Here is a 19,475-nt window from a genome sequence, read left to right on the forward strand (position 1 = left end):
ATTTCTATATCACTATTTTCTATTATCATATATATATTAATACATATATTTTTAAACATATTATCCTTTTTCTATTATCGGTCTATCTATACATATATGTATATTATATATATATAATATTATATATATATATTATATTCAATATTATTAATAATATATATATTATTATATATATATAATATATATATATATATAACGTGTGTATATAGTGTGTATATATATATATGTGTGTGTTGTGTTTGTGTGTGTGTGTGTGTGTGTGTATGTGGTATGTGTGTGTGTGTGTGTGTGTGTGTGTGTGTGTGTGGGGTGTGTGGGGTGTGTTTGATGATAAATTTATATACTTCTAAACTCCTTGGACTCGCGCCTTGGCTGCTCCATGCTGCTACATTACATAAAGTACTAAAAGAAGTGAGCAACTAGTATCTCACTAGCTTCATAGACTTTACCTATCTCCTAATAAAAGTTTTACACACTTCCTGTGGGCATTGGAAAATTGATTTACCCATTCAAAATCTAAAAGTCAATTGTTCCGAGTGTTTATGAGAACAAATAATACAGAGTTTTATTGATGTGCATAAATAACAACCCTCCCTGACCTGGACTCGAAGCTCAGCCGCTCCAGGTATGACCAAAGGACACTGAGAGAAGTGTGCAATTGATCTCACTATCTTCATCTAGAGTAATATTATTAAGTAAAAACACAATACACACACTCCACATATATATTCATCTGCATTGTTTTTTTGAAAACACACACACATGCACATTTTTATATATATATATATATATATATATATTATATATTATATATATATATTATTATAGTGGCCTGATATCATCGCTTATGGACTGGCATTAGTTCCAAGACTGATGACCAAAGCCCTACACATGCTGATAATTATCAAATCAAAGATTCAAAGAAACATTGTTTATTGTGAGTAATACAGAAAGGGTATATAGGGGCAGGGATATCTTCACAAAACATTTCAAGTATCTCTTCATCAAAAATACACAACACACAAAACACACACATGTATATATATATATATATATATATTATATATATATTATATATATATTAATTTAATACATATGTATATACATATTATATTATATATTATATATATAATATATATATATTTTATATTATATATATATTACATTATATATGTAAAAAGATGTATTTGCTATACAGGTATAGACAAAGAAATGTAAACTAATACATATATAGAAAGATAGATCAATGCAGATCTATCAGATAAGGAAACTGTTTTAATACATAAAGATGTACATTAACAATAGTAACCTTAACATACATATATATATATATATATATATATATATATAATATATAATATATATATATATATATTTTATATATTTATATATATACATATAATATTATATACTATATACATATATATACACACATTGTGTGTGTTGGATATTGATTTATTGTATTAATAAATGCTTTCATGGGTCCTCCTCCTCATTCCTAATATAGCTGATCTTCAAATGAAATACATGATTTTCTCTTGCAATTATACCAGAATCTTGTGGAAACTAAAACACTCATTTCAAAATGGCTCCCAACTTAGTGAGGCGGTGAAAGGCAGCTACCTCAATGCTATGGCCAGTTATAGCTGTTTCTTGACCACCCCTGAAGAGAAAATCTGTGGAGACTTAAATACAAGAACTAATATATAAAAGTTTTATTATGTTTCACAAAAACAACATACTAAAAAAATTATGTACTGTATGAATCAAACAGAGATCTCTCAAGATTTAAGACAATTTTCCCCTAATAATGACAAGAGGATAGTTAATGTTTTTGATGAAATGTGCTAGACATCTAAAAACCTGTAAAGAGGAACTGTGTTTCCTTTAGATATGCATCATGCGTTTAATGCGTCTTTTGTCCCCATGAGATATCTTCTCTAGGGGGAAAAAATTTCTATTGAACCTCATATATATATGGTTTTATGATCTACATTTTGTAGCAGCACGACCGCAACCTGATGTTCAGAGTAGTTTTTTCCCGGTTGGGTCACACTATGTCCACAGCCATGTCCTTACCACTGAGCAGCTGGTTCCCTCCTTCCTGCGCACCTACATAGCGTATATGTACTTAAACTGCAAATCCGGACCAAGATAAACAATCCCTCATCCTCCAGCAAACATGATAACACAGCAGTGACGCAAGACTGCCCAGTCCTCAGCCAACTGGGGAGCCAACCAACCCTCTACTATAATTAATACACACTATAAAAAATCTGACCAAATGTCATGGTTTCTGCTTGCATGACTCATACATACTCACAGCATTATACTCTTTAGGGCCTCACAGCTTCATCCCTTCGCCTTTCGAGTTAGTCTCACGTATATTGCAAAGCTCACCACTGTCTGGTATCTCCGAAGGAAGAACTCAAGTGCTATTCCAAGTAGCAAATCTGTGAGGGTATATTTCAAACGTCAGAGGGTTTATGGCGTCTCCTTTTTTATGTACTCTCATATGTATTACAATTTCATGGCTGCTTGGTTTCCTCTTTTGTATGTACACATGTGCAATTCTATGAGGTTTTATTTCAACTTCATGGGTTTTTATGGGTTTCTCCTTTCTATGTACTCTCATGTGCCTCACCAGATACTGCCCTCCGTGAAAAGGCCTTGTCGCAAATCTCACAGACGTATGCTTCTCCCTCGTATGCACCTCTCCATGCCTGACTAACTATTTTTCTGTGAAAATGCCTTGTTGCAGATCTCACGCTGTGGGGCTTCTCCTTTGTATGTACTTTATTGTGCCTTACTAGATGGCTTTTCTCAGAGAAGGGTTTGTTGCAGATCTCACAGCTGTATGGCTTCTCCCTTGTATGGACTATCATATGGATCACTAGACTATGTTTATGTGAGAAGGCCTTGTTGCAAATCTCAAAACTGTATGCTTCTCTTTGTATGTTAACTCTTATGTGCCTTATTAAATGATTTTTTCTTTGAGAAGGCATTATTGCAAATTTCACATCTTATGTTTCTCCTTTGTATAACTCTGATATGCTTTACTAGATCGCTTTTGGATGGAAGGCCTTATTGCAAATACGCAGACATACGCTTCTCCTTTGTGTGGACTCGGACATGAACATTTAAGTGAGACTTTTGAGAGAAATTCTTGCCACACACCTCACATACAAATTGATTCAATCTGGCTTTCATTTTCAGTTGTGCATCTTCTTTAAGTCTTTCCTTGTATATATTTTTATTCTCGCCTGAACACTGGTTCCCACAGGGTTTCACTACAAATGGCAGTCTTAACATGCCATGGCAAAAAAGTGAACCAAGTTACATTTAATCTTTTGCATTTGCTTCATGAATCACCTTGCGTCACTCGCTTCATTCATTGTTTCCATCCCCAAAATCAAGGGGTTCGTCTTTGATTTCCAGGCATGTCTCATCGGTGACACCTTCTTGCAGCTCCTCTTTGATGCTGACTCCTGTGCCAAATATTTCCTTGTCCGTGAGTGGGACCAAAAGCATCTTGTTATCGAGAAAACTCATCATCACTCTGTGAAAGGAAAATAGAACTAAAATTACTGACTGCATTAACATGAATGCTAAAAATAAAAATACAAAAGCCATCATAAACTGTAACAAGATTTTTGGATTATAATGAATCAAATTACAATAAGGGTGAAAATATCAGAAACTACATGTGTGTGTGTGTATATGTACATACACATATATACAGATATATTAATATGTAAAATATATATATTAACATGTAAAATATATACATTAATATGTAAAATATATATATTAATATATACATATATCATACATACAGAAACATGAAGTATATATATATACCATGTGTATATTTACATAAATATATTTCTATAAATATACATATATATACATGAATATATAATATATATATATATATATATAATTTTATATATATATTATATATATAATATATACACATAAATATATATATACTATATATACACACATGTATACATGTATAGAGATTTGGATATATATATTTATAAAAATATATACATACATATGTTTAAATATATATATTATATATAATAATATATATATATATAGATAGAATTATAGATAGTAATATATAAGATATAAATAAGGAGAGATATTATATATATATATATATAAGAGGAGATATTATATATATAAAATATATAATATATATATATATAGCACTATTATATATATTATATATATATATATATTAAATAATATATATTTTTTTATTATTTTTCCCGGGTCTCATGGTTTTTTTGGGTATTTATTTTATTTTCTTTTTTTTTTTTTTTTTTTTTTTTTGGGGGGGGGGAGGGGGGGATGTGTTGTAGATACTATAAAATATATACAAAAAATAAAATTATATATATCTATATACAAAAAAAAACAACAATATATATATATAAAATTTTTTATTATTTCTTTTTTTATTTTAAATTTTTAAATTGTTTTTTGTTTTTTGTTTTGTTTTTTTGTTTTTTTTATTTGTAAATTTATTTGTAAAATTATTATAATCCTAAGTAAAAACATATATCAACAACAAAACCATATATATATATATTTGATTAAAAAATATACAATTTATATGAATATTTAAATTATATTATATATATATTTTAAAATTTATTATATTTCAAAAAAGGAAAAATTTGTGGAAATCTAAGTAAAACATTATAATCATAATATTTTTATATATATAAAATATATATTTTTATATATATATTATTTTTTAAAAAATATAATAATAAATTATATATAGCATTTATGTATGTGTATATAATAATTTTTAAAATAAATATATATTATATAATATATTATATATAATAATAAAATAAAAATTAATATAAAAATTATAAATTATATATATATATAATATATAATTATATTATATTATATATATATATATATTATATTCATAATATAAAATTATATATTTATTATTTTATATATATATTATATATATATATATATATATAAAAATTATATATATATATATATTTTATTATTATTAAAAAAAAACCCAAAAAAACAAAACAATATTAAAATATATATATATATATATTAATATATATATTATTATTTAATTATTAATTATTTTTTTTTTTTTTAAAAAAAAAAAAAAATTTTTTTTTAAATATATATATATATAAAATATATAAAACCCATATTATTTTTTTTATTTTTTTTTATATATAGGGGTATTATAAAATATAGGTGGGGGGTGGTGGGTTATGGTGTGTATGATATATTAATTTTAATAAATATAAAAAAAATGGGTTTTTGTTTATTTTTATATATAAAATATATAATAAAAATTTAATTATATATATATATTATACAAATCATTATTAAATATAATATTAATATATATATTTATATAATTTTATAAATATATAAATATTTATATTATATTTTTATATATATATTTATATATATATATTTTTTTTTTTTTGGTTGTATATTTATATATATATATATATATACCAATATATTATAAAATTTTTTTTTTTTTTTTTTTTTTTTTTTATATTACTATAACATATTTAAAAAAAAAAATATATATATATATATATATATAATAAAAATATATATAAATATAAATTATTAATTATATATATATTATATAATATATATATATATATATATATTTTTTTTTTTTTTTTTTTTTTTTTTTTTTTTTTTTATTAATATATATATTATATTTAATTTTTTTTTTTTTTTTTTTTTTTTTTTTTTTATTTAATATTTTATTATTTTAATTTATATTATATTATTTGAAAATAATGTTTAAAAAAAACAAAACTATATATTTTAATATATATATATATAAATATTAATTTTAATAATAAAAAAAAACAAAAATTATAATATATATATATATTAATAATATATATATTTAATATTTTATATATAAAATATTATATATTATATAATATAATAATACATATGTCAAGGATATATCTTTTTTATGCATGGATATATATTTATATATATTATATAATTTATATTTATTTTTATATATTTTTAATTATTTATTAATAAAATTTTCCCAAAATTATTCCAAACCACACACACAACACACACACACAACACACCCCAAACAAATATATTATATTTTTATATATTTTAATATATAATATATATATTATATAATATTATATATTTTTAAAATTTTTTTATATATAAAATCATCTATTTTTTAATTTAAATGGTTAAGGGTTTAAAAGAAGATAAATGTGCTAGACACAAAGGGTCTGTAGCACTATTTTAATGTTGGAAAAGGGGGGTTTTATTTGATTGTTGCCCAAAGCGGGGCAAGAATGTGGTGAAAGGGTTGGGTGGGTGGGAAAGGAGTTAGATTGATGAAGGTATATATTTTTTTTGGGAAAGGGGAAATGGGTTGTTGAAGCAAGGGGTTTGGGGGATTTCTTACGGATGTTGACAGTTGGAGGTCGTGAGGGAGGTAGGTGGGGAAAACAGAGCAAAGGGTTTGTTTAAAAACGTGGGCACGAAAATAGGATGTGTGTGATTAAAAGGGGAACATTACATAAAAAACATAAGGGGGGACAGATTGTGACACGATAGGAGTGTGTTAGACGGGTGTGGCCATGCGTAAGGGGGCGAAGGGGTCCCCCAAATCTTTTTCCGATGAAAGGGAGCTGACCGGAGGAGTTTGATAATTTTACAAAGATTCCCCTAGATTATAAAAGAAGGTCTTAAGGGGGGGGTAATAATCCGGGGCGGGGATTGGGAAAGCTGGTTGGGGTTATGATGTCATAGGGCAGGCTCTGTGTATCTGCCTTTCATTCCCGGGGGATTCCAACTGGCGGGCACCAAAAAAATTTGTTTTTTATGGTGTGTACAGGTAAACAACCTTCTGGTCTTACAAACGGGGGGGTTTGGGTGGTGGTATGACTTTATGAGAGTTTGAGTTAAGGGTCTAAAAATTGAAAAAGGGGGGGAGAGTGATTATTGTTTTTTAGAAAAAAAAGGATGCATACTTTTCTGTGGTAAGGACACTGGTTCAGGGGAAAGGAGTATTTGAATACGAGTTGGGAAGTTTACTAAAAACCAGCACCGGAGTGGATTTGGAGCCAAGTATTATGTGAATCTAAGGAATGTGTGGAGACATGGTAAAGGAAAATTGTGAAAAGGGACAGTAGGAGGGATTTTGATTTTGGTGGGTCGGGAAACAAAAGCAAATATGGGGGTGAGTTAAGCCATGGAAGGGGGCATGGACAAGACGGGAGGGGTTTGGGAGATGGGGGAAAGGGGAATGGGAGAGAGGGTATCCATCGATTGGAGAAAGGATGTAATCGTGGGAAAAAGCAAGGGTAAAAAGTAGGGTTTGGGGGATATTTTGTTTAGTGGGGGAAAATTTGGGGTGAATCGAACATAGCATGGGAGAGAGAAAGGGCACGACGTAAAGATAAGAGGGAAATCCTTTCAGTGTACAGGCTCTCAACTGGGGAGGATTTAAAGGCCCCTAGTGCAAAGCGAAGCCCGTGATGATTGTATCAATGGGAAAGGGAGAATTTGAGGAAAGGGGAGAAATTTGGTCCATAATCAAAGTGGGAAAAGGATAAAAAGAAACTGAAGATGAAGGAGAGTTTTGGATCTGGCCCCAAATTGGGATAGAGTTTTTAAGATTGAAGACGGCAGAGAGCTTTTTTTTAATGTGTAAATATGGTCCCCGCCAGGACATTTTTGGGTCAAAATGCCCCTAGGTTTTTGCGGAGGAACGGCATTGGAGGGGAGTGCCTATAAGAAAGTGGGAGGGGACCACACATGACGGAGTAAAAATGGAGAAAGATTTGATAAAAAAGGGAACCCATGGTTTGTGGCCCAGGAAGATACTGATGAGTTGCGATTGAAAAAATTTGGGGAAGTTTTTGGTTGGATTCCCGGAGGCATAATGGTTAAATCATAAACATATAGTGAGACCGGCTCCTGGTGGAAAAAACTGAGAAAATATCTTTAAACAGCAAAAAAGGAAAAAAGTGGTACTGACCACACTGCTTGTGGGCCAACCTTTTTGGGTTTTGGGAAAGAAAGATGATGTGGCAGGGGAAAATTTTGACCTGGAAATGCTTTGGGAGAAAAAGGATTTTTATGAAGACCCCTTTTTTCCACTATGCCTAAGAGGAAAAATTGTTGGAAAATTTGGGTACCCCCCATGTCGATCTTGCTTTTTCTAAAAAAAAAAAAAATAGCTAGTACGGATTCATGGCTGCAAATGAAAATGTAAAAAAATGTCTCAAATGAGAAAGGGGGGCGCTGTGCTTCTGGATGGCAAAAACCAAATTGGAAGGGAGAGAGAAGTTGTAGATTAGATACCACTTAAGCGAAGTTCACCTTTCCTCTAAAGTTTGCAAAAGCCTGTTAGTGCGATGGGGATAGCCCTTGAGGAAGGGTACCTTTATTTGGGTTCGGGAAGGGAAGGTAAACTTCTCCCCAATTAAAGGGGAAAATTTCCTGATTCCTTTTTTGGGTTTTAAAATTTTTTTAAAAAGGGGGATAAGGGGGAAGTGGGATTCCCGGGAGCTACGGTAGTTACCGTCAGGGCCTTCATGAGGGGTTCGGCACGATTGTAGGGCAGCATGATTCAAAAAAGAAAATGGGGCATTATAGGACTCATCAGAGGATGGGGTGAAGGTAATGGGGTACTTTTTCCCCTGGTGTCTTAATAGAAGATAATGGGGAAAAAGGTGAGAACCACTACTGACCCTGAAAAATCACCCAGTTCATTACATTTGGGAGAATCAAAGGGGGTATTTCAAATTGGAGGACAGGGGCGGGGGGGGGTTTTCCCTGATATTTATGGTTGGCCCAAAAACATTTGGATGATGAAAGGGGATGTAATTGATAAACCAATTTCGCCAGCTATTTGTTTTACATTCGGGATTGTACACGGAATGGGCAGATCCCTTTTTTTAAAGGGAATAAGGGCTGATAGTTGTTTTTGGAGTACCTCTTTGAGCGAACTTTTTTCCAGGCTGCACTTTTAAGCGAAGTGCTTTATGCCCCAAATTCCACAGGGCCCTTTTTGGAGGTATATGGTTTGAGGTTCGGGGAAGCTGTTTGCGCTTTTTAAGACTGTATTTTGAAAACTGTATCATTTCTGAAATGGGGTGAGGGGGGATGGAGGGTATAAATAGCAGAGAGTGAAGTAAAGTATCCCAGTCGCTTTATCAAGGCACCAGCGGGGAGTTAGGATGGTACGTATGAGTAAAAAAAAGGGGAAAACGGGAAAGTGGTCATTTTGGGGGAAAGGGGTCTAACTGCCCGGGGAAATTTTTAAAATAAAGAAAGGGAGCAAGAGAAGGTCAATGCATGAAAAGATTGCATGCGTGATAAAGGTGTGGGGCGATCTAATTTAGAATGAAAGGGTCAGCTTTGGAGGGGAAAGCGCTCTAGGATCGCCCTCAGTTTGTGATAAAATCACCCCTGAGTTGGGGGCAGTTAAAGTCCCAACTATGAGGAAAGGGGGTTAAGTTGGGAATTTGATTTTAAAAAAGCAAAAAGTAAATGGGGGGGGAAGGGGAAAAGTAGACTAAAATCCTGTGATCCAACGATAAAGGAGGATACATAACTGTGCAAGGAACTTTGGGTTTAAAAAGGGAGTGTACAAAAGGGTGTTTTCTGTTGATAATATGGAGAGACAAAAAGGGAATGGGGGGAAGAAAAAAATGATAATTGGGATTGGTATTGGGGGATGGTAAGAAGGTCTCTTGAAGGCATACAATGATGGTTTAAAAAAAGGATATGACGAATCGGGTCTGGGGGAGGGGAAACCTAAATTTTCCAAATAAAGGATAGTTATATTTTTAGTGATATAGATTGTATAGTGTTGGAGATTTGGGGGGAAGCGTAAGGGGGGGAAAAGGGGATTGAGGGGTCTGAATGGAGTTGGTTTTTCTACTGGGAGGGGTATTGGGAGAGGGGGGGGTTCTGAGAAGGGGATACTTGTGACATAAGGGATTCACGTGTGTATCCGGGAGGGGTGGAAGGGATGAGGGATGTGGGAGGTTTAAAATGTGGGGGGGGGTTTTGGGTCGGGGGGTGAGCTGTGTTGGGAGGGGGTAGGGGGATTGGGTGTGGGGGGGTATCGTTAGGGGAGGATGGATTCACAGTTACTTGGAGTGTGGAAGGAGCGGAGTTGAAAGTTTTGGATTTTGAGTGTCAGTTTCATTAGGAAATCTTGATTTTTTTAAAGGTTTCTTTTGAGGATTTGGTTGGGGATTTTTTGGGGGATAAAGGATTTTTTGTGGGGGGGGGGAAGAGAGGCTGGTGTCTCAAGCATGGGAGCAAAGGAAGGGGGAGGCGATTGTGTGGTGGGGGAAAGAGGGGTGGAATTTATTCTTCTGTTACGGGTAGTCGAGGGGGAGAGGAAAGGTTTTGGGGGTTGTAGGGGTGATTAAAAAATTCTGTATAGGTTTTGGAGTGGATTTGGGATGGCAAAAGAGTTTGACGGGGGAAGGGAGGAGGTAGAAGGGGGGGGTTAGATTGGGGGGGGTGGGTTTAGGAAATTTGGGTAGAATAGCATATTACTGGGTAAGGAGTAAGAGAAAACCCTTTTTACGTTCTTCTTGTCTGGTTTCACGTGTGTGAGTCCAAGTTTGAATCTAATTTTCTACCTCGACTAAAATTTGTGGGTGGGCAGCCCTATAAAATACTTATGGGGGCCGCCACAGTTGGCACATGTCGTGATTGTGCGGGGCAGTTAGATGGGGTAGGGCTTGGGTTGGGCAATAGTGGGAAATCTGGTTTGGGGACGGAAATGTTTCTGGGTGTCCAAAACCCAACAATTTTGGCACTACTGGAGGAGGTTGGTATGGACGAACAGGGAGGGTTCTCCTCCTATTAACTTTAAAAAGGGAAGGTCATTCTACGGAGGAAATTTTTGGCTATGTATGGTTTTTTTTTCGTACCTCGGGGGATGGAGTACGTTTTACTGATTTGCATCAAGTCTGTGAGACAGGCAATAGGTTTTCTCCACAATCGACCATCTTTGTCATGATTGGGCAATTTGCTGGCGAGATTGAAACTTTCCGGGGGCAAGTATTGGGGGTTGGAGGGGGTTTTCTGCAAGGATGGGGTTACCATTTCTGTTTTTTTGTTAAATGCTATAGTTTGGGTTTTTCGGATGTTACTGTGACAAACGGGAGCCGTCGGGTCGGCTAGGAAAAAATTTTCCCTATTTTTTTTGGAGACTTGTTGGAAGAAAGGGTGTTGTCAGAGTGGGGAGTTTGGGGGAGGGATCTAAAAAATCACCCCCATTTGGGCTGCGCTAAAGGGGGTACCCAAATTGTTGCAGAGTAGGGGTATCAAAGGCGGGGCATGACGGGGAGTATGTTGGGGGAGGTAGTGTTTGGGAGGTGCAAAAAAGGGTTTAAAGGTATTAATAAGGGAGGATGGGGTGGTTGATGTTGGAGTTGTGGGGAAAAGGGGTGTTAAGTTGACGGGCGGGGGAGAGGGGAAAAATTTTCCTTTAAAGGGGTTGTTTTTTGGCTACTGTCTATAGCATTGTGGGGGGGATTATTGCTTTTGGGACCCGGGGTTAAAGGGAAGCCTGGGTCAGGGAATAGGGTGGGTTTACATCTTTGGGGGGCTATTTAAAAAGGGCAACCCTCATTCCCCTTTAAGGGGAAAAATTTTTCATTACTGGCCATGGTCCCCTTGAAGGGTAAGGCGATCCTAAATAAGGGAATACCGGCCCATGGCTCCCCAGGCCATTCGGGCTGGCACAAAGTCACCTTTCTCCTTTTCAGCAGGGCTCTCACCCTTTAGGGGGGGGATAGCAAAGGGTTTTGGGTAAGGGGACGAAACGAAAGTGGAAGGCAAATAAGCCCAGGAAAATTAGTTGAGTCGGGCTGGCCAAAAGGTTTGGGGGATTTCCCCACTTGGGGTCCCTCTCTCCTCCAAAGCCCCCACACAAAACCGGCAAGGGATTGGGGGGGGTCCTATTTTGGGAAAATTATGAAAATGTATCATAATAAAAAACATATATACATAAATAATTCTTCTCTATGTAAATATATATAAATGTATACTAATATGTTTTTAAAAAATTTATTAAAAATTTTATGTAAAAATATAATATATTATTATATTTTATATATATATTATATACAAAAATATTTATATTATATAATATATATATAATATATATAAATATTTAATATATTTTGTTTTTTATATCTATCTATCTATCTATCTATCTATCTATCATATACATATATATAAAATTTTAATATATATTTTTTTATATAATAAATATATTTATATATTTTTATAAATATTATAATATTTTTATAAAAATATATATATATATTTAAAATTATATATATAATATATATAATTATTATATTATAAAAATTATTACTGTCTATGTTAATTCCACAATCACACACACACACAACACACACCCAAAACATACATATAATTTTTATATTAATATATATAATAATATATATAATATATAAAATATATATATATATATATATATATTATATTTTTATATATATATAATATTTTAAAATTTGCTACCCATGGGTCTTTTCTCATGCAAAACATGTTTAACATAAAGGACTTGGGAAAACTACGCAGCTGGCTGTGAGGGGAGGAGCGGGGAAAAGCTGGGGAGACGGGGTTGGGTGCTGCTCCGGGAAACCTCGTGGGGCCTTGTGACCTGATATAATTTTGTGTTGCCCGTTATATGTATCGTGCATGTGCATCTGGTTTCCCCCTGAAAGTGCCTAAAAAAAATGTAGGGGAAAATAACTTGTGAAATAAAGAAAGACTGTCTTTTTGTGTTTTTTCGTGCCCTCCTCGCCATTGGCTTTCCCCCTTGTTGTATTCTGGGACGCTGTGGTGCTCGGTCCCCTTTTGGGAACTTTTATTTCACGACCCTGTGGAAAACCCCGTCTGCCTAGCCTCCCTTTGGTTTTGGTGGCGAAAACGAGGCGATGGGCGTAAAAATTGGTGCAGAAGTGGGATTTGGATATTTGTCAGTGGAGCGCCGATTTACATGTTCTTCAAAATGGCGGCAGCCATGAGGGAGAAGAGGCTATGCTGACAGGCACGGTGGGGTGAAGCCGAGCCGTCCTGATCCTGCCATGCTCCCGGGTATGAGGGAGAAATGGCACGGGGGCAGAAGAGCAGGCACAAGGGCACACAGCAGGCGCACCATCTCGTCGAGATGCAGGCAAAAAGGCAGGGAACATTCTCCCAACTTGTTGGGGGTGCTAAGAGAAATCTCGCATCGTGAAAGGAAAACTCTGCGTAACCGACAAGGCCTGCAACGCGTAAAGATAAACTGGGGAGGAGGTCAGACTCTGAAGGGCGGGTTCGGGGCCTAGGGGGGAATAAAGGAGGAAAGGGGCGTCACGGGGTATAACGTTGCAAGCAGAGAAGGCAGACGAGGTTCTGGCAACAATGCCAAGTGTCAGTTTTACGGGGGTCTGCCTGGGGCGGGCAGGAACCCCGGGCCTCGCAGCGTCGTGTCCAGCCGGGTCGCTGCAAAGGCTGGGGACCCATCGGAACCGGCCCCCCTTGGTTAGGGGCGGAAAACTGGGACCCGGGTCAACCCGCCTCGTTGCCCCCCTCCCCCCCTTTCCTCCCCCCCGGGTGTTTATTCATGGCACGGTTCTCCCCCTGCAGCCCCTCGCCTCCAGACATTCTGTGGGCGTAAGCCAGCTGAACACGGGAAGGTGGCCGGGAGCATTTTTGTTGCCCAATTTAAAATGCTGGTCGCCCAGGGCTGGAGCCGGAAGAAAAGGGCCCTGCAGCGGGAAAACAGCGAAAGGGGGCCCCCGCGGGGAAGGTTGGGGCACTGCCGCTCCCAACGGCCTCTTACCCAGCGTGGAAAAGGGTTTGAAACGCCGTTTCGGGGGCCACCCCAGCCGAGGGATACGGGGCCCCCTTTAAGAAACACTGGCGAGACCTGCCCAGCTGGGGCAGGATGTGGAGCCTGGTAAGGGTCTCCCTCAGCTGCGGAAGAGATATCGTGGGCCTGGCCCGTGTTTCTTTTTGACGCTTTACGACCCGCACTGCAAATCTCATCAAGCAGCACCCTGAGGGCCTGCAGGTGGCCTGCGAGGGCCTTGGAGTTCGAGGCCTTCCCAAGGCAACCTTGGCCTAGGGGCCCGCTGCTCAGCCCGCCGTGCCTCCGGGGCCGGAAGGGTAAAAGGGAAAATGCATTGAGGAAGTGAGCCCGAAACTTTCCAAGGGTTGTGTGGGGCTGCGGTGAGGAGGGGCACAGACTTTTCGGTGTCGGGGGGAGCGGGAACGCCTCTCAACCGGACGGTTCTGAAAGCCCTTTCCCCAGTGCTGCAAGGGCTGTGGCGGAATGGGCACCATCCATGCATTCCTAAGGCTAAGGAATGGGACAGGGGGAAAACTCGGGCTGCGGAGAAGGGGGGGGAAACCCCCGCCCCGGTTCCCGGGGCCCCCACTTTGGGGGCTGCCGTCGAACCCCACGTGCAGGGGGGGCTCGTAATGGAAAGCCATCCGCCGCAGTGGACCTGGGGGAGAAGCCCTATGCCCTGATATTTGGCCACATGCACTTCCACAGGACTGTGTGGGGGTCAGGGCATTGGTGCAGCTCAAGGGGGGAGTGTAGGTCGTATTGGGTGGGCGCCGGTGCAGCGGCTGCCGGTGTTGTGGGCCCATCTGGACGGCACTGTTTGCTGGCCTTGACTACCTACGCAGGTAAGGCGTGTGTCGACCTTGGACGGAACGGGGAGGGTGCACGGGGAAAATTGCCCTTGCTTCCAGAGGGTTCGTCAGAGGTGTTTTCGGGTAAGGACTGCTCTTCCCCCCGGAAAAGTCTAGAAACTGGTGTCGACTATCGGTGATCGTGGGAGAGGGCCTCGGGAGCCCATACAAAAACCGCGCTGGCTGATGGGGTAGCGTTGGGGGGAGCCTTTTTTGGACCAGGGAGGGGGTTTTTACAGTGTTGTTTTCCAACTTTTCCCATAAAGGGGGGGGCCCAGAAGGTCCAGCTGGTGCAAAGGTGGCCTTGTGAGAAGTGGAGCGTCCAAAGAGTCCGGGGGGGCGGGAGTTGGTTGGGGTTTGGGGGCCTTTTCCTGACTTCCTCGAGGACTTGGTACCGGGTGTGGGTTACTTGGGGCCCGGGAAACTACTCCCGGGCCCTGGGGGAAAAAGAAAATGAAGTTACCCCCTAGCCCCGGGGTGAGGACGTGGGAGCGCTGACCGGGTGAGGGCGGCATTTGGGGCGGTGAGGGCGATGCAGCAATGTCAAAGGTGACCATGAGCCAGGTCTTGGGGCGGAATCCCCTCTGGTGCCACTGCCAATCTACCGCCGCCCACCCCCTCCAAAAGCCCCCCGCGAGGCGAAAAAAGCCGGCTGGGTGAAAAATTTTTTTGTTTCGAGAAATGATTTTTTTTTTAAAATTTTCTGTAGTTTGTTTCAGGTTTAGATAGACAAGCAACGGGTCTCTGTTTAGGGGGGATTGCTACGCATGGGTTTTGTCTCTGTGGGGAAACATGTTCAAAATGAAGGGCCGGGCAACATGACGCAGCTGTGTGAGCGGAGGAAGAGGAACGCCGTGAGACGCGGTTGGGTCTGCTCCGTGAAGACCTTGTGTTGGGGTGTACCTAATTAAATTTGTGTTGCCCTGTTATAAGCCCGTATTGTTGCATTTGCATACTGGTTTTTCCCCCGTTTGTGCCTATAAAAAAGTTACGGGTAATAACTTGTGCAAAAAAAGGAAAACTTCATTGTGTTTATTTCGTGCCCTGCCTCGCCACTGACTTTTTCCCCCCTGGGTTCGGGACCTGTGGTGCTCGTGCCTCTTGGGCTGTTCATTTCACGCCCTGTGGATAAACCCTGCCTACCTGCCCTTTTGTGGTTGGGAGAGAGGGAGGGGGCGGCGTAACAATAATTATATATATTTATATATAAACTTTAATAATATATATATATATATTCTTCTATGTATATTTCACAGACATACAAAACACACCTACACACACCACATAAATACTACAACATGTATATACATTAAAAATATATAATTTTATTATATTATATATATATATATTATATAATTTTTATATTTATATATATTTTTTCACTTACAGACCAACATATTTACTATCTGTTTTGGGAAAATTTGCCTTTTTTCTATTGTGTTTGATGCCAAAATGCTATCCTCATATTTTTAAATTTAAAATTTCAGTAAAAACATTTTTCAGGGAGATTTCTAGCGTAATGAAATTTTCTGCCCCTTTTTGTAAAACCATATTTTACTAACTACCAAAACCCCCCTTTTTTTTTTCCAAAGGTGCTGCTATCTCCTTAATCCATAGTTAATTTTTTGCCATAAAAATTTTTGCACCAAAAAATAGAAATGCTGTTTTCTGCTTCAAAATACTTTTTTTTTTTGGGTTTTTCGATACTTTTTCCCTAATTACCTGTATGTTCTTTGATTATTTCTTTTGTTAAAATTTTTTTTTTTTTTAAAATATGTGTATGTAATCAACATATGGGATATAGTTATATATTAAGTACATTTCAAGATTGTTGTTAAAACATAATAGATGTATCTTTTTATTTTAAAATTTTATTTTTATATTATATATATTTTTTAAAAAAAATTTTTATATCTATATATAAATTTTAATATATATATATATTAAAATTTAAATTAAAAAAATAAAATAAAATACACACACATAATTAGATATGTAGTATATTGATACAATACACATGGAGCATGTAAGCATGCATGTTTATGTTGTTGATGGGGTTATGGTGTATTTGAATATATAAATTTTTAATATATTAAATTTTTATATATATATATTTATAAAATAAACAAAAAATATGTCATATTTAAATATGCTATAAGTACCAGAGTTAAAAACATGTACATAACGTATATTTACAGTATATCATATTCTATAAAAAACACAACTGCAGATTAAACCCCCAGGCATATGCTTTGTGAAACAAAAAAACTAGATATTTCATGACCTTCTTACCTTATTACAAGTGCTTCACTCCTCTCTGCACACTTTCCTTCCAGCGCTGAGTGAACACACGTGCCTTTCCCTTTTGCAGTAAGCCGTGCCCTAGGGAAACCCTTTGGGTTGGGTTTTTTTTTTACTTCTTCCTTTCAGGTTTCTTTACACCTATAACAAGGATTGAAAAATTTTGATTTTAGTCTTTTTAAAATTAATATAAAATTTAACCCAATATTATAATTTAAAATTAGCACCAATAAAATTAAAAAATATAGCCAAAGATAAAGTAAGAATAAATGCAAATGGGAAAAATATAATGGGGTTTTTCACTAACCCAACGCAACAAAAAACTATGGGCATTTATGTTTAAAAACAGTTGCTCTTAGTCAAATTGGGGAGGCCAAAGTGACCTAATTAAAATTTTTTGAGTTTTGGGTTCTTTTTTCGTTTTTAGAGATCATATCACCATGTTATTACTTTTTTAATAAAATTAAATGTTTAAAAAATATTGAACAAAAAAATATTTTAAGAATCAAGATACAGTTTACGGGTGAAATGAAGGCCAGTAATTAACTCTTTGATGACTAAGATCTTACGAGCCCTATAATGTAAAAAAAACTCACTAGATGACCATTTATGTGAAAAACTCACTGGATCCCCAGTTCGCGATGGGCATGCCAAAAAAAAAAATTTTTTTCTGAGGGGCCCAAAAGGAAAAAGGGGAAAAGGTTGGGTATGTCTGCCAAAGAATTCATTTTAAAGGGTGGGCTCAGGGACGGTTTGCCATGGTGCCAAAAGTCTTGGAAGAATTTGGGGTTTCTTGCTCAATTTTACTAGGAAAAGGGGGAACTGCACCATAAGTGATCATTTCCCTGGGGGATTTTTACTTACTTCCCGGGTGCTGTGTTAGTCATCTGCAAAGAAAACAGTTTTTCTACTTAAAAGGCATTTAAACAAACCTAGACCTTGGGAAAAACAACAAAAAAAGTGCTCATGCAAAAAAGGACAAGGGGGGAAAGAGAATCTTTTTACCCCTTGTATAGGGGAAAACTCTTGTAAAGGGGAAACGTAAATCTTCATACCACAGACGTGTGTTTGAGCCATTAGCCCATGTCAGGAGATTTACCATTCATAACCCAATGCCCCGAATTTTTAACCTGGTTTGGCAGCAATTGCAAACAGGAGGGTTTTTTAGCTAAATTTTAAAGGGCTGGCATTTTCACATGCATCATTTCCCAGGGCAAAAAGGTTGCCTAGAAAAAAACAAACAAATATTGAAAGATAATTACAATTTTTTCACATATATAATAAAATATATATATTATATATATATTTCTATATATATATATATATATTATATATATATATTATATATAATAATATATATAAAATATATATAATTTTATATTTTATAAAAATATATAATATATATTTTAAAAAATATTTATTTAATAATATAAAATTTTTTTTTATATAATTAAAAATAATATATATATTATTTTTTTTTGTTTCATATAAATTATATATATTTATATTATAATTATATATATTTATATATATTTATATTATATTTTAATTTTTTTATATTATATATTTATAATTATATTATAATAATTTTTTATTTAATTTATTTTATAATATTTTTTATTATGTTTTGTGTTTGGTGGTGTGGTGTTGTTTTGTTTTATATAACATATTATAATTTATTTTTTTTTTTAAAATTTTTTTAATAAATACTTTTTTTTATTTGGTGTTAAAAAAAATTTAAAAAAAAAAAAATTTGGGGTTTTTATAAATTTTTTTTATTATTTTTTTTTATTTTATCTTATTTTTTATTTTTTTTTATAAAATTTTTTAAATAATTTTAATAATAAATTAAATTTTTGTTTTTTTGTGTGTTGTTTGTGTTGTGGGTGTGTGTGTGTTTGTGTGTGTTTGTGTGGTGGTTTGTGGTGTGTGTGGGGGGGTGGGCCCTTATATAATATATTATTTCTATTGTGGTTTTTTTCTTTTAAAATTTTTTTTAACATAAAAATATAATTTTTAAATAATATTTAAAATGAGAATTTTGACAAAAAAAACAAAAAAATTTTTTTTATAAAAATTGTGTGTGCCCCCGTACCTATAAATTTGTTTTTCCTGTTATAAATTTTATTTATTTTTTCCCCCCTTAAATTTTATAAAAGTGTAGGGGAAATAAAATTTTTAAATAAAAAAAACTATTTTTTTTATTTGGTTTTCCATTTTTTTTTTTGGGGAGTGTGGGTTTTTTGCCCCTTGGGGCTGTTCGTGTTTCCACCCTGTGGATAGCACGCCGTCTCCTACCTCCCTTTTTGGACAAAGGGCGAGAGGTGGCCTAACAATAATTTAAAAATAATATATAATATATATTATAAACATATTAAATAAAAAAACAAAAAATAAAAATTTTTTAAAAATAA

The 19,475-nt window shown here is 35.6% G+C and overlaps 2 protein-coding genes and 1 long non-coding RNA gene across 3 annotated transcripts in view; all 3 read right to left on the minus strand.

The window, feature by feature from the left end:
* Window positions 1-677, minus strand: part of LOC119568523 (zinc finger protein 510-like) — a 1,319-nt gene extending 642 nt beyond the window's left edge. The window contains exon 1 of the mRNA XM_037917060.1: window positions 600-677. Within this exon, the coding sequence (XP_037772988.1) occupies window positions 600-677 (78 nt within the window). The remainder of the gene's footprint in view (window positions 1-599) is intronic.
* A 1,489-nt stretch (window positions 678-2,166) lies between these two features.
* LOC119568524 (putative zinc finger protein 702) lies at window positions 2,167-3,312 on the minus strand. The gene is made up of 4 exons (XM_037917061.1): window positions 3,108-3,312; window positions 2,630-2,878; window positions 2,383-2,453; window positions 2,167-2,226 (listed from the first exon to the last, which is right to left on the minus strand). Exons 1-4 carry the CDS (start codon window positions 3,310-3,312, stop codon window positions 2,167-2,169), a joined length of 585 nt encoding a protein of 194 aa, XP_037772989.1.
* Window positions 3,313-3,364: 52 nt separating this feature from the next.
* LOC119568595 overlaps window positions 3,365-19,475 on the minus strand; it is a 34,718-nt gene continuing 18,607 nt past the window's right edge. The window contains exon 4 of the long non-coding RNA XR_005228096.1: window positions 3,365-3,559. This is a non-coding gene — a long non-coding RNA (uncharacterized LOC119568595). The remainder of the gene's footprint in view (window positions 3,560-19,475) is intronic.

Source organism: Penaeus monodon, chromosome 44 (assembly GCF_015228065.2).
Source record: "Penaeus monodon isolate SGIC_2016 chromosome 44, NSTDA_Pmon_1, whole genome shotgun sequence".
NCBI classification, from domain to species: domain Eukaryota; kingdom Metazoa; phylum Arthropoda; class Malacostraca; order Decapoda; family Penaeidae; genus Penaeus; species Penaeus monodon.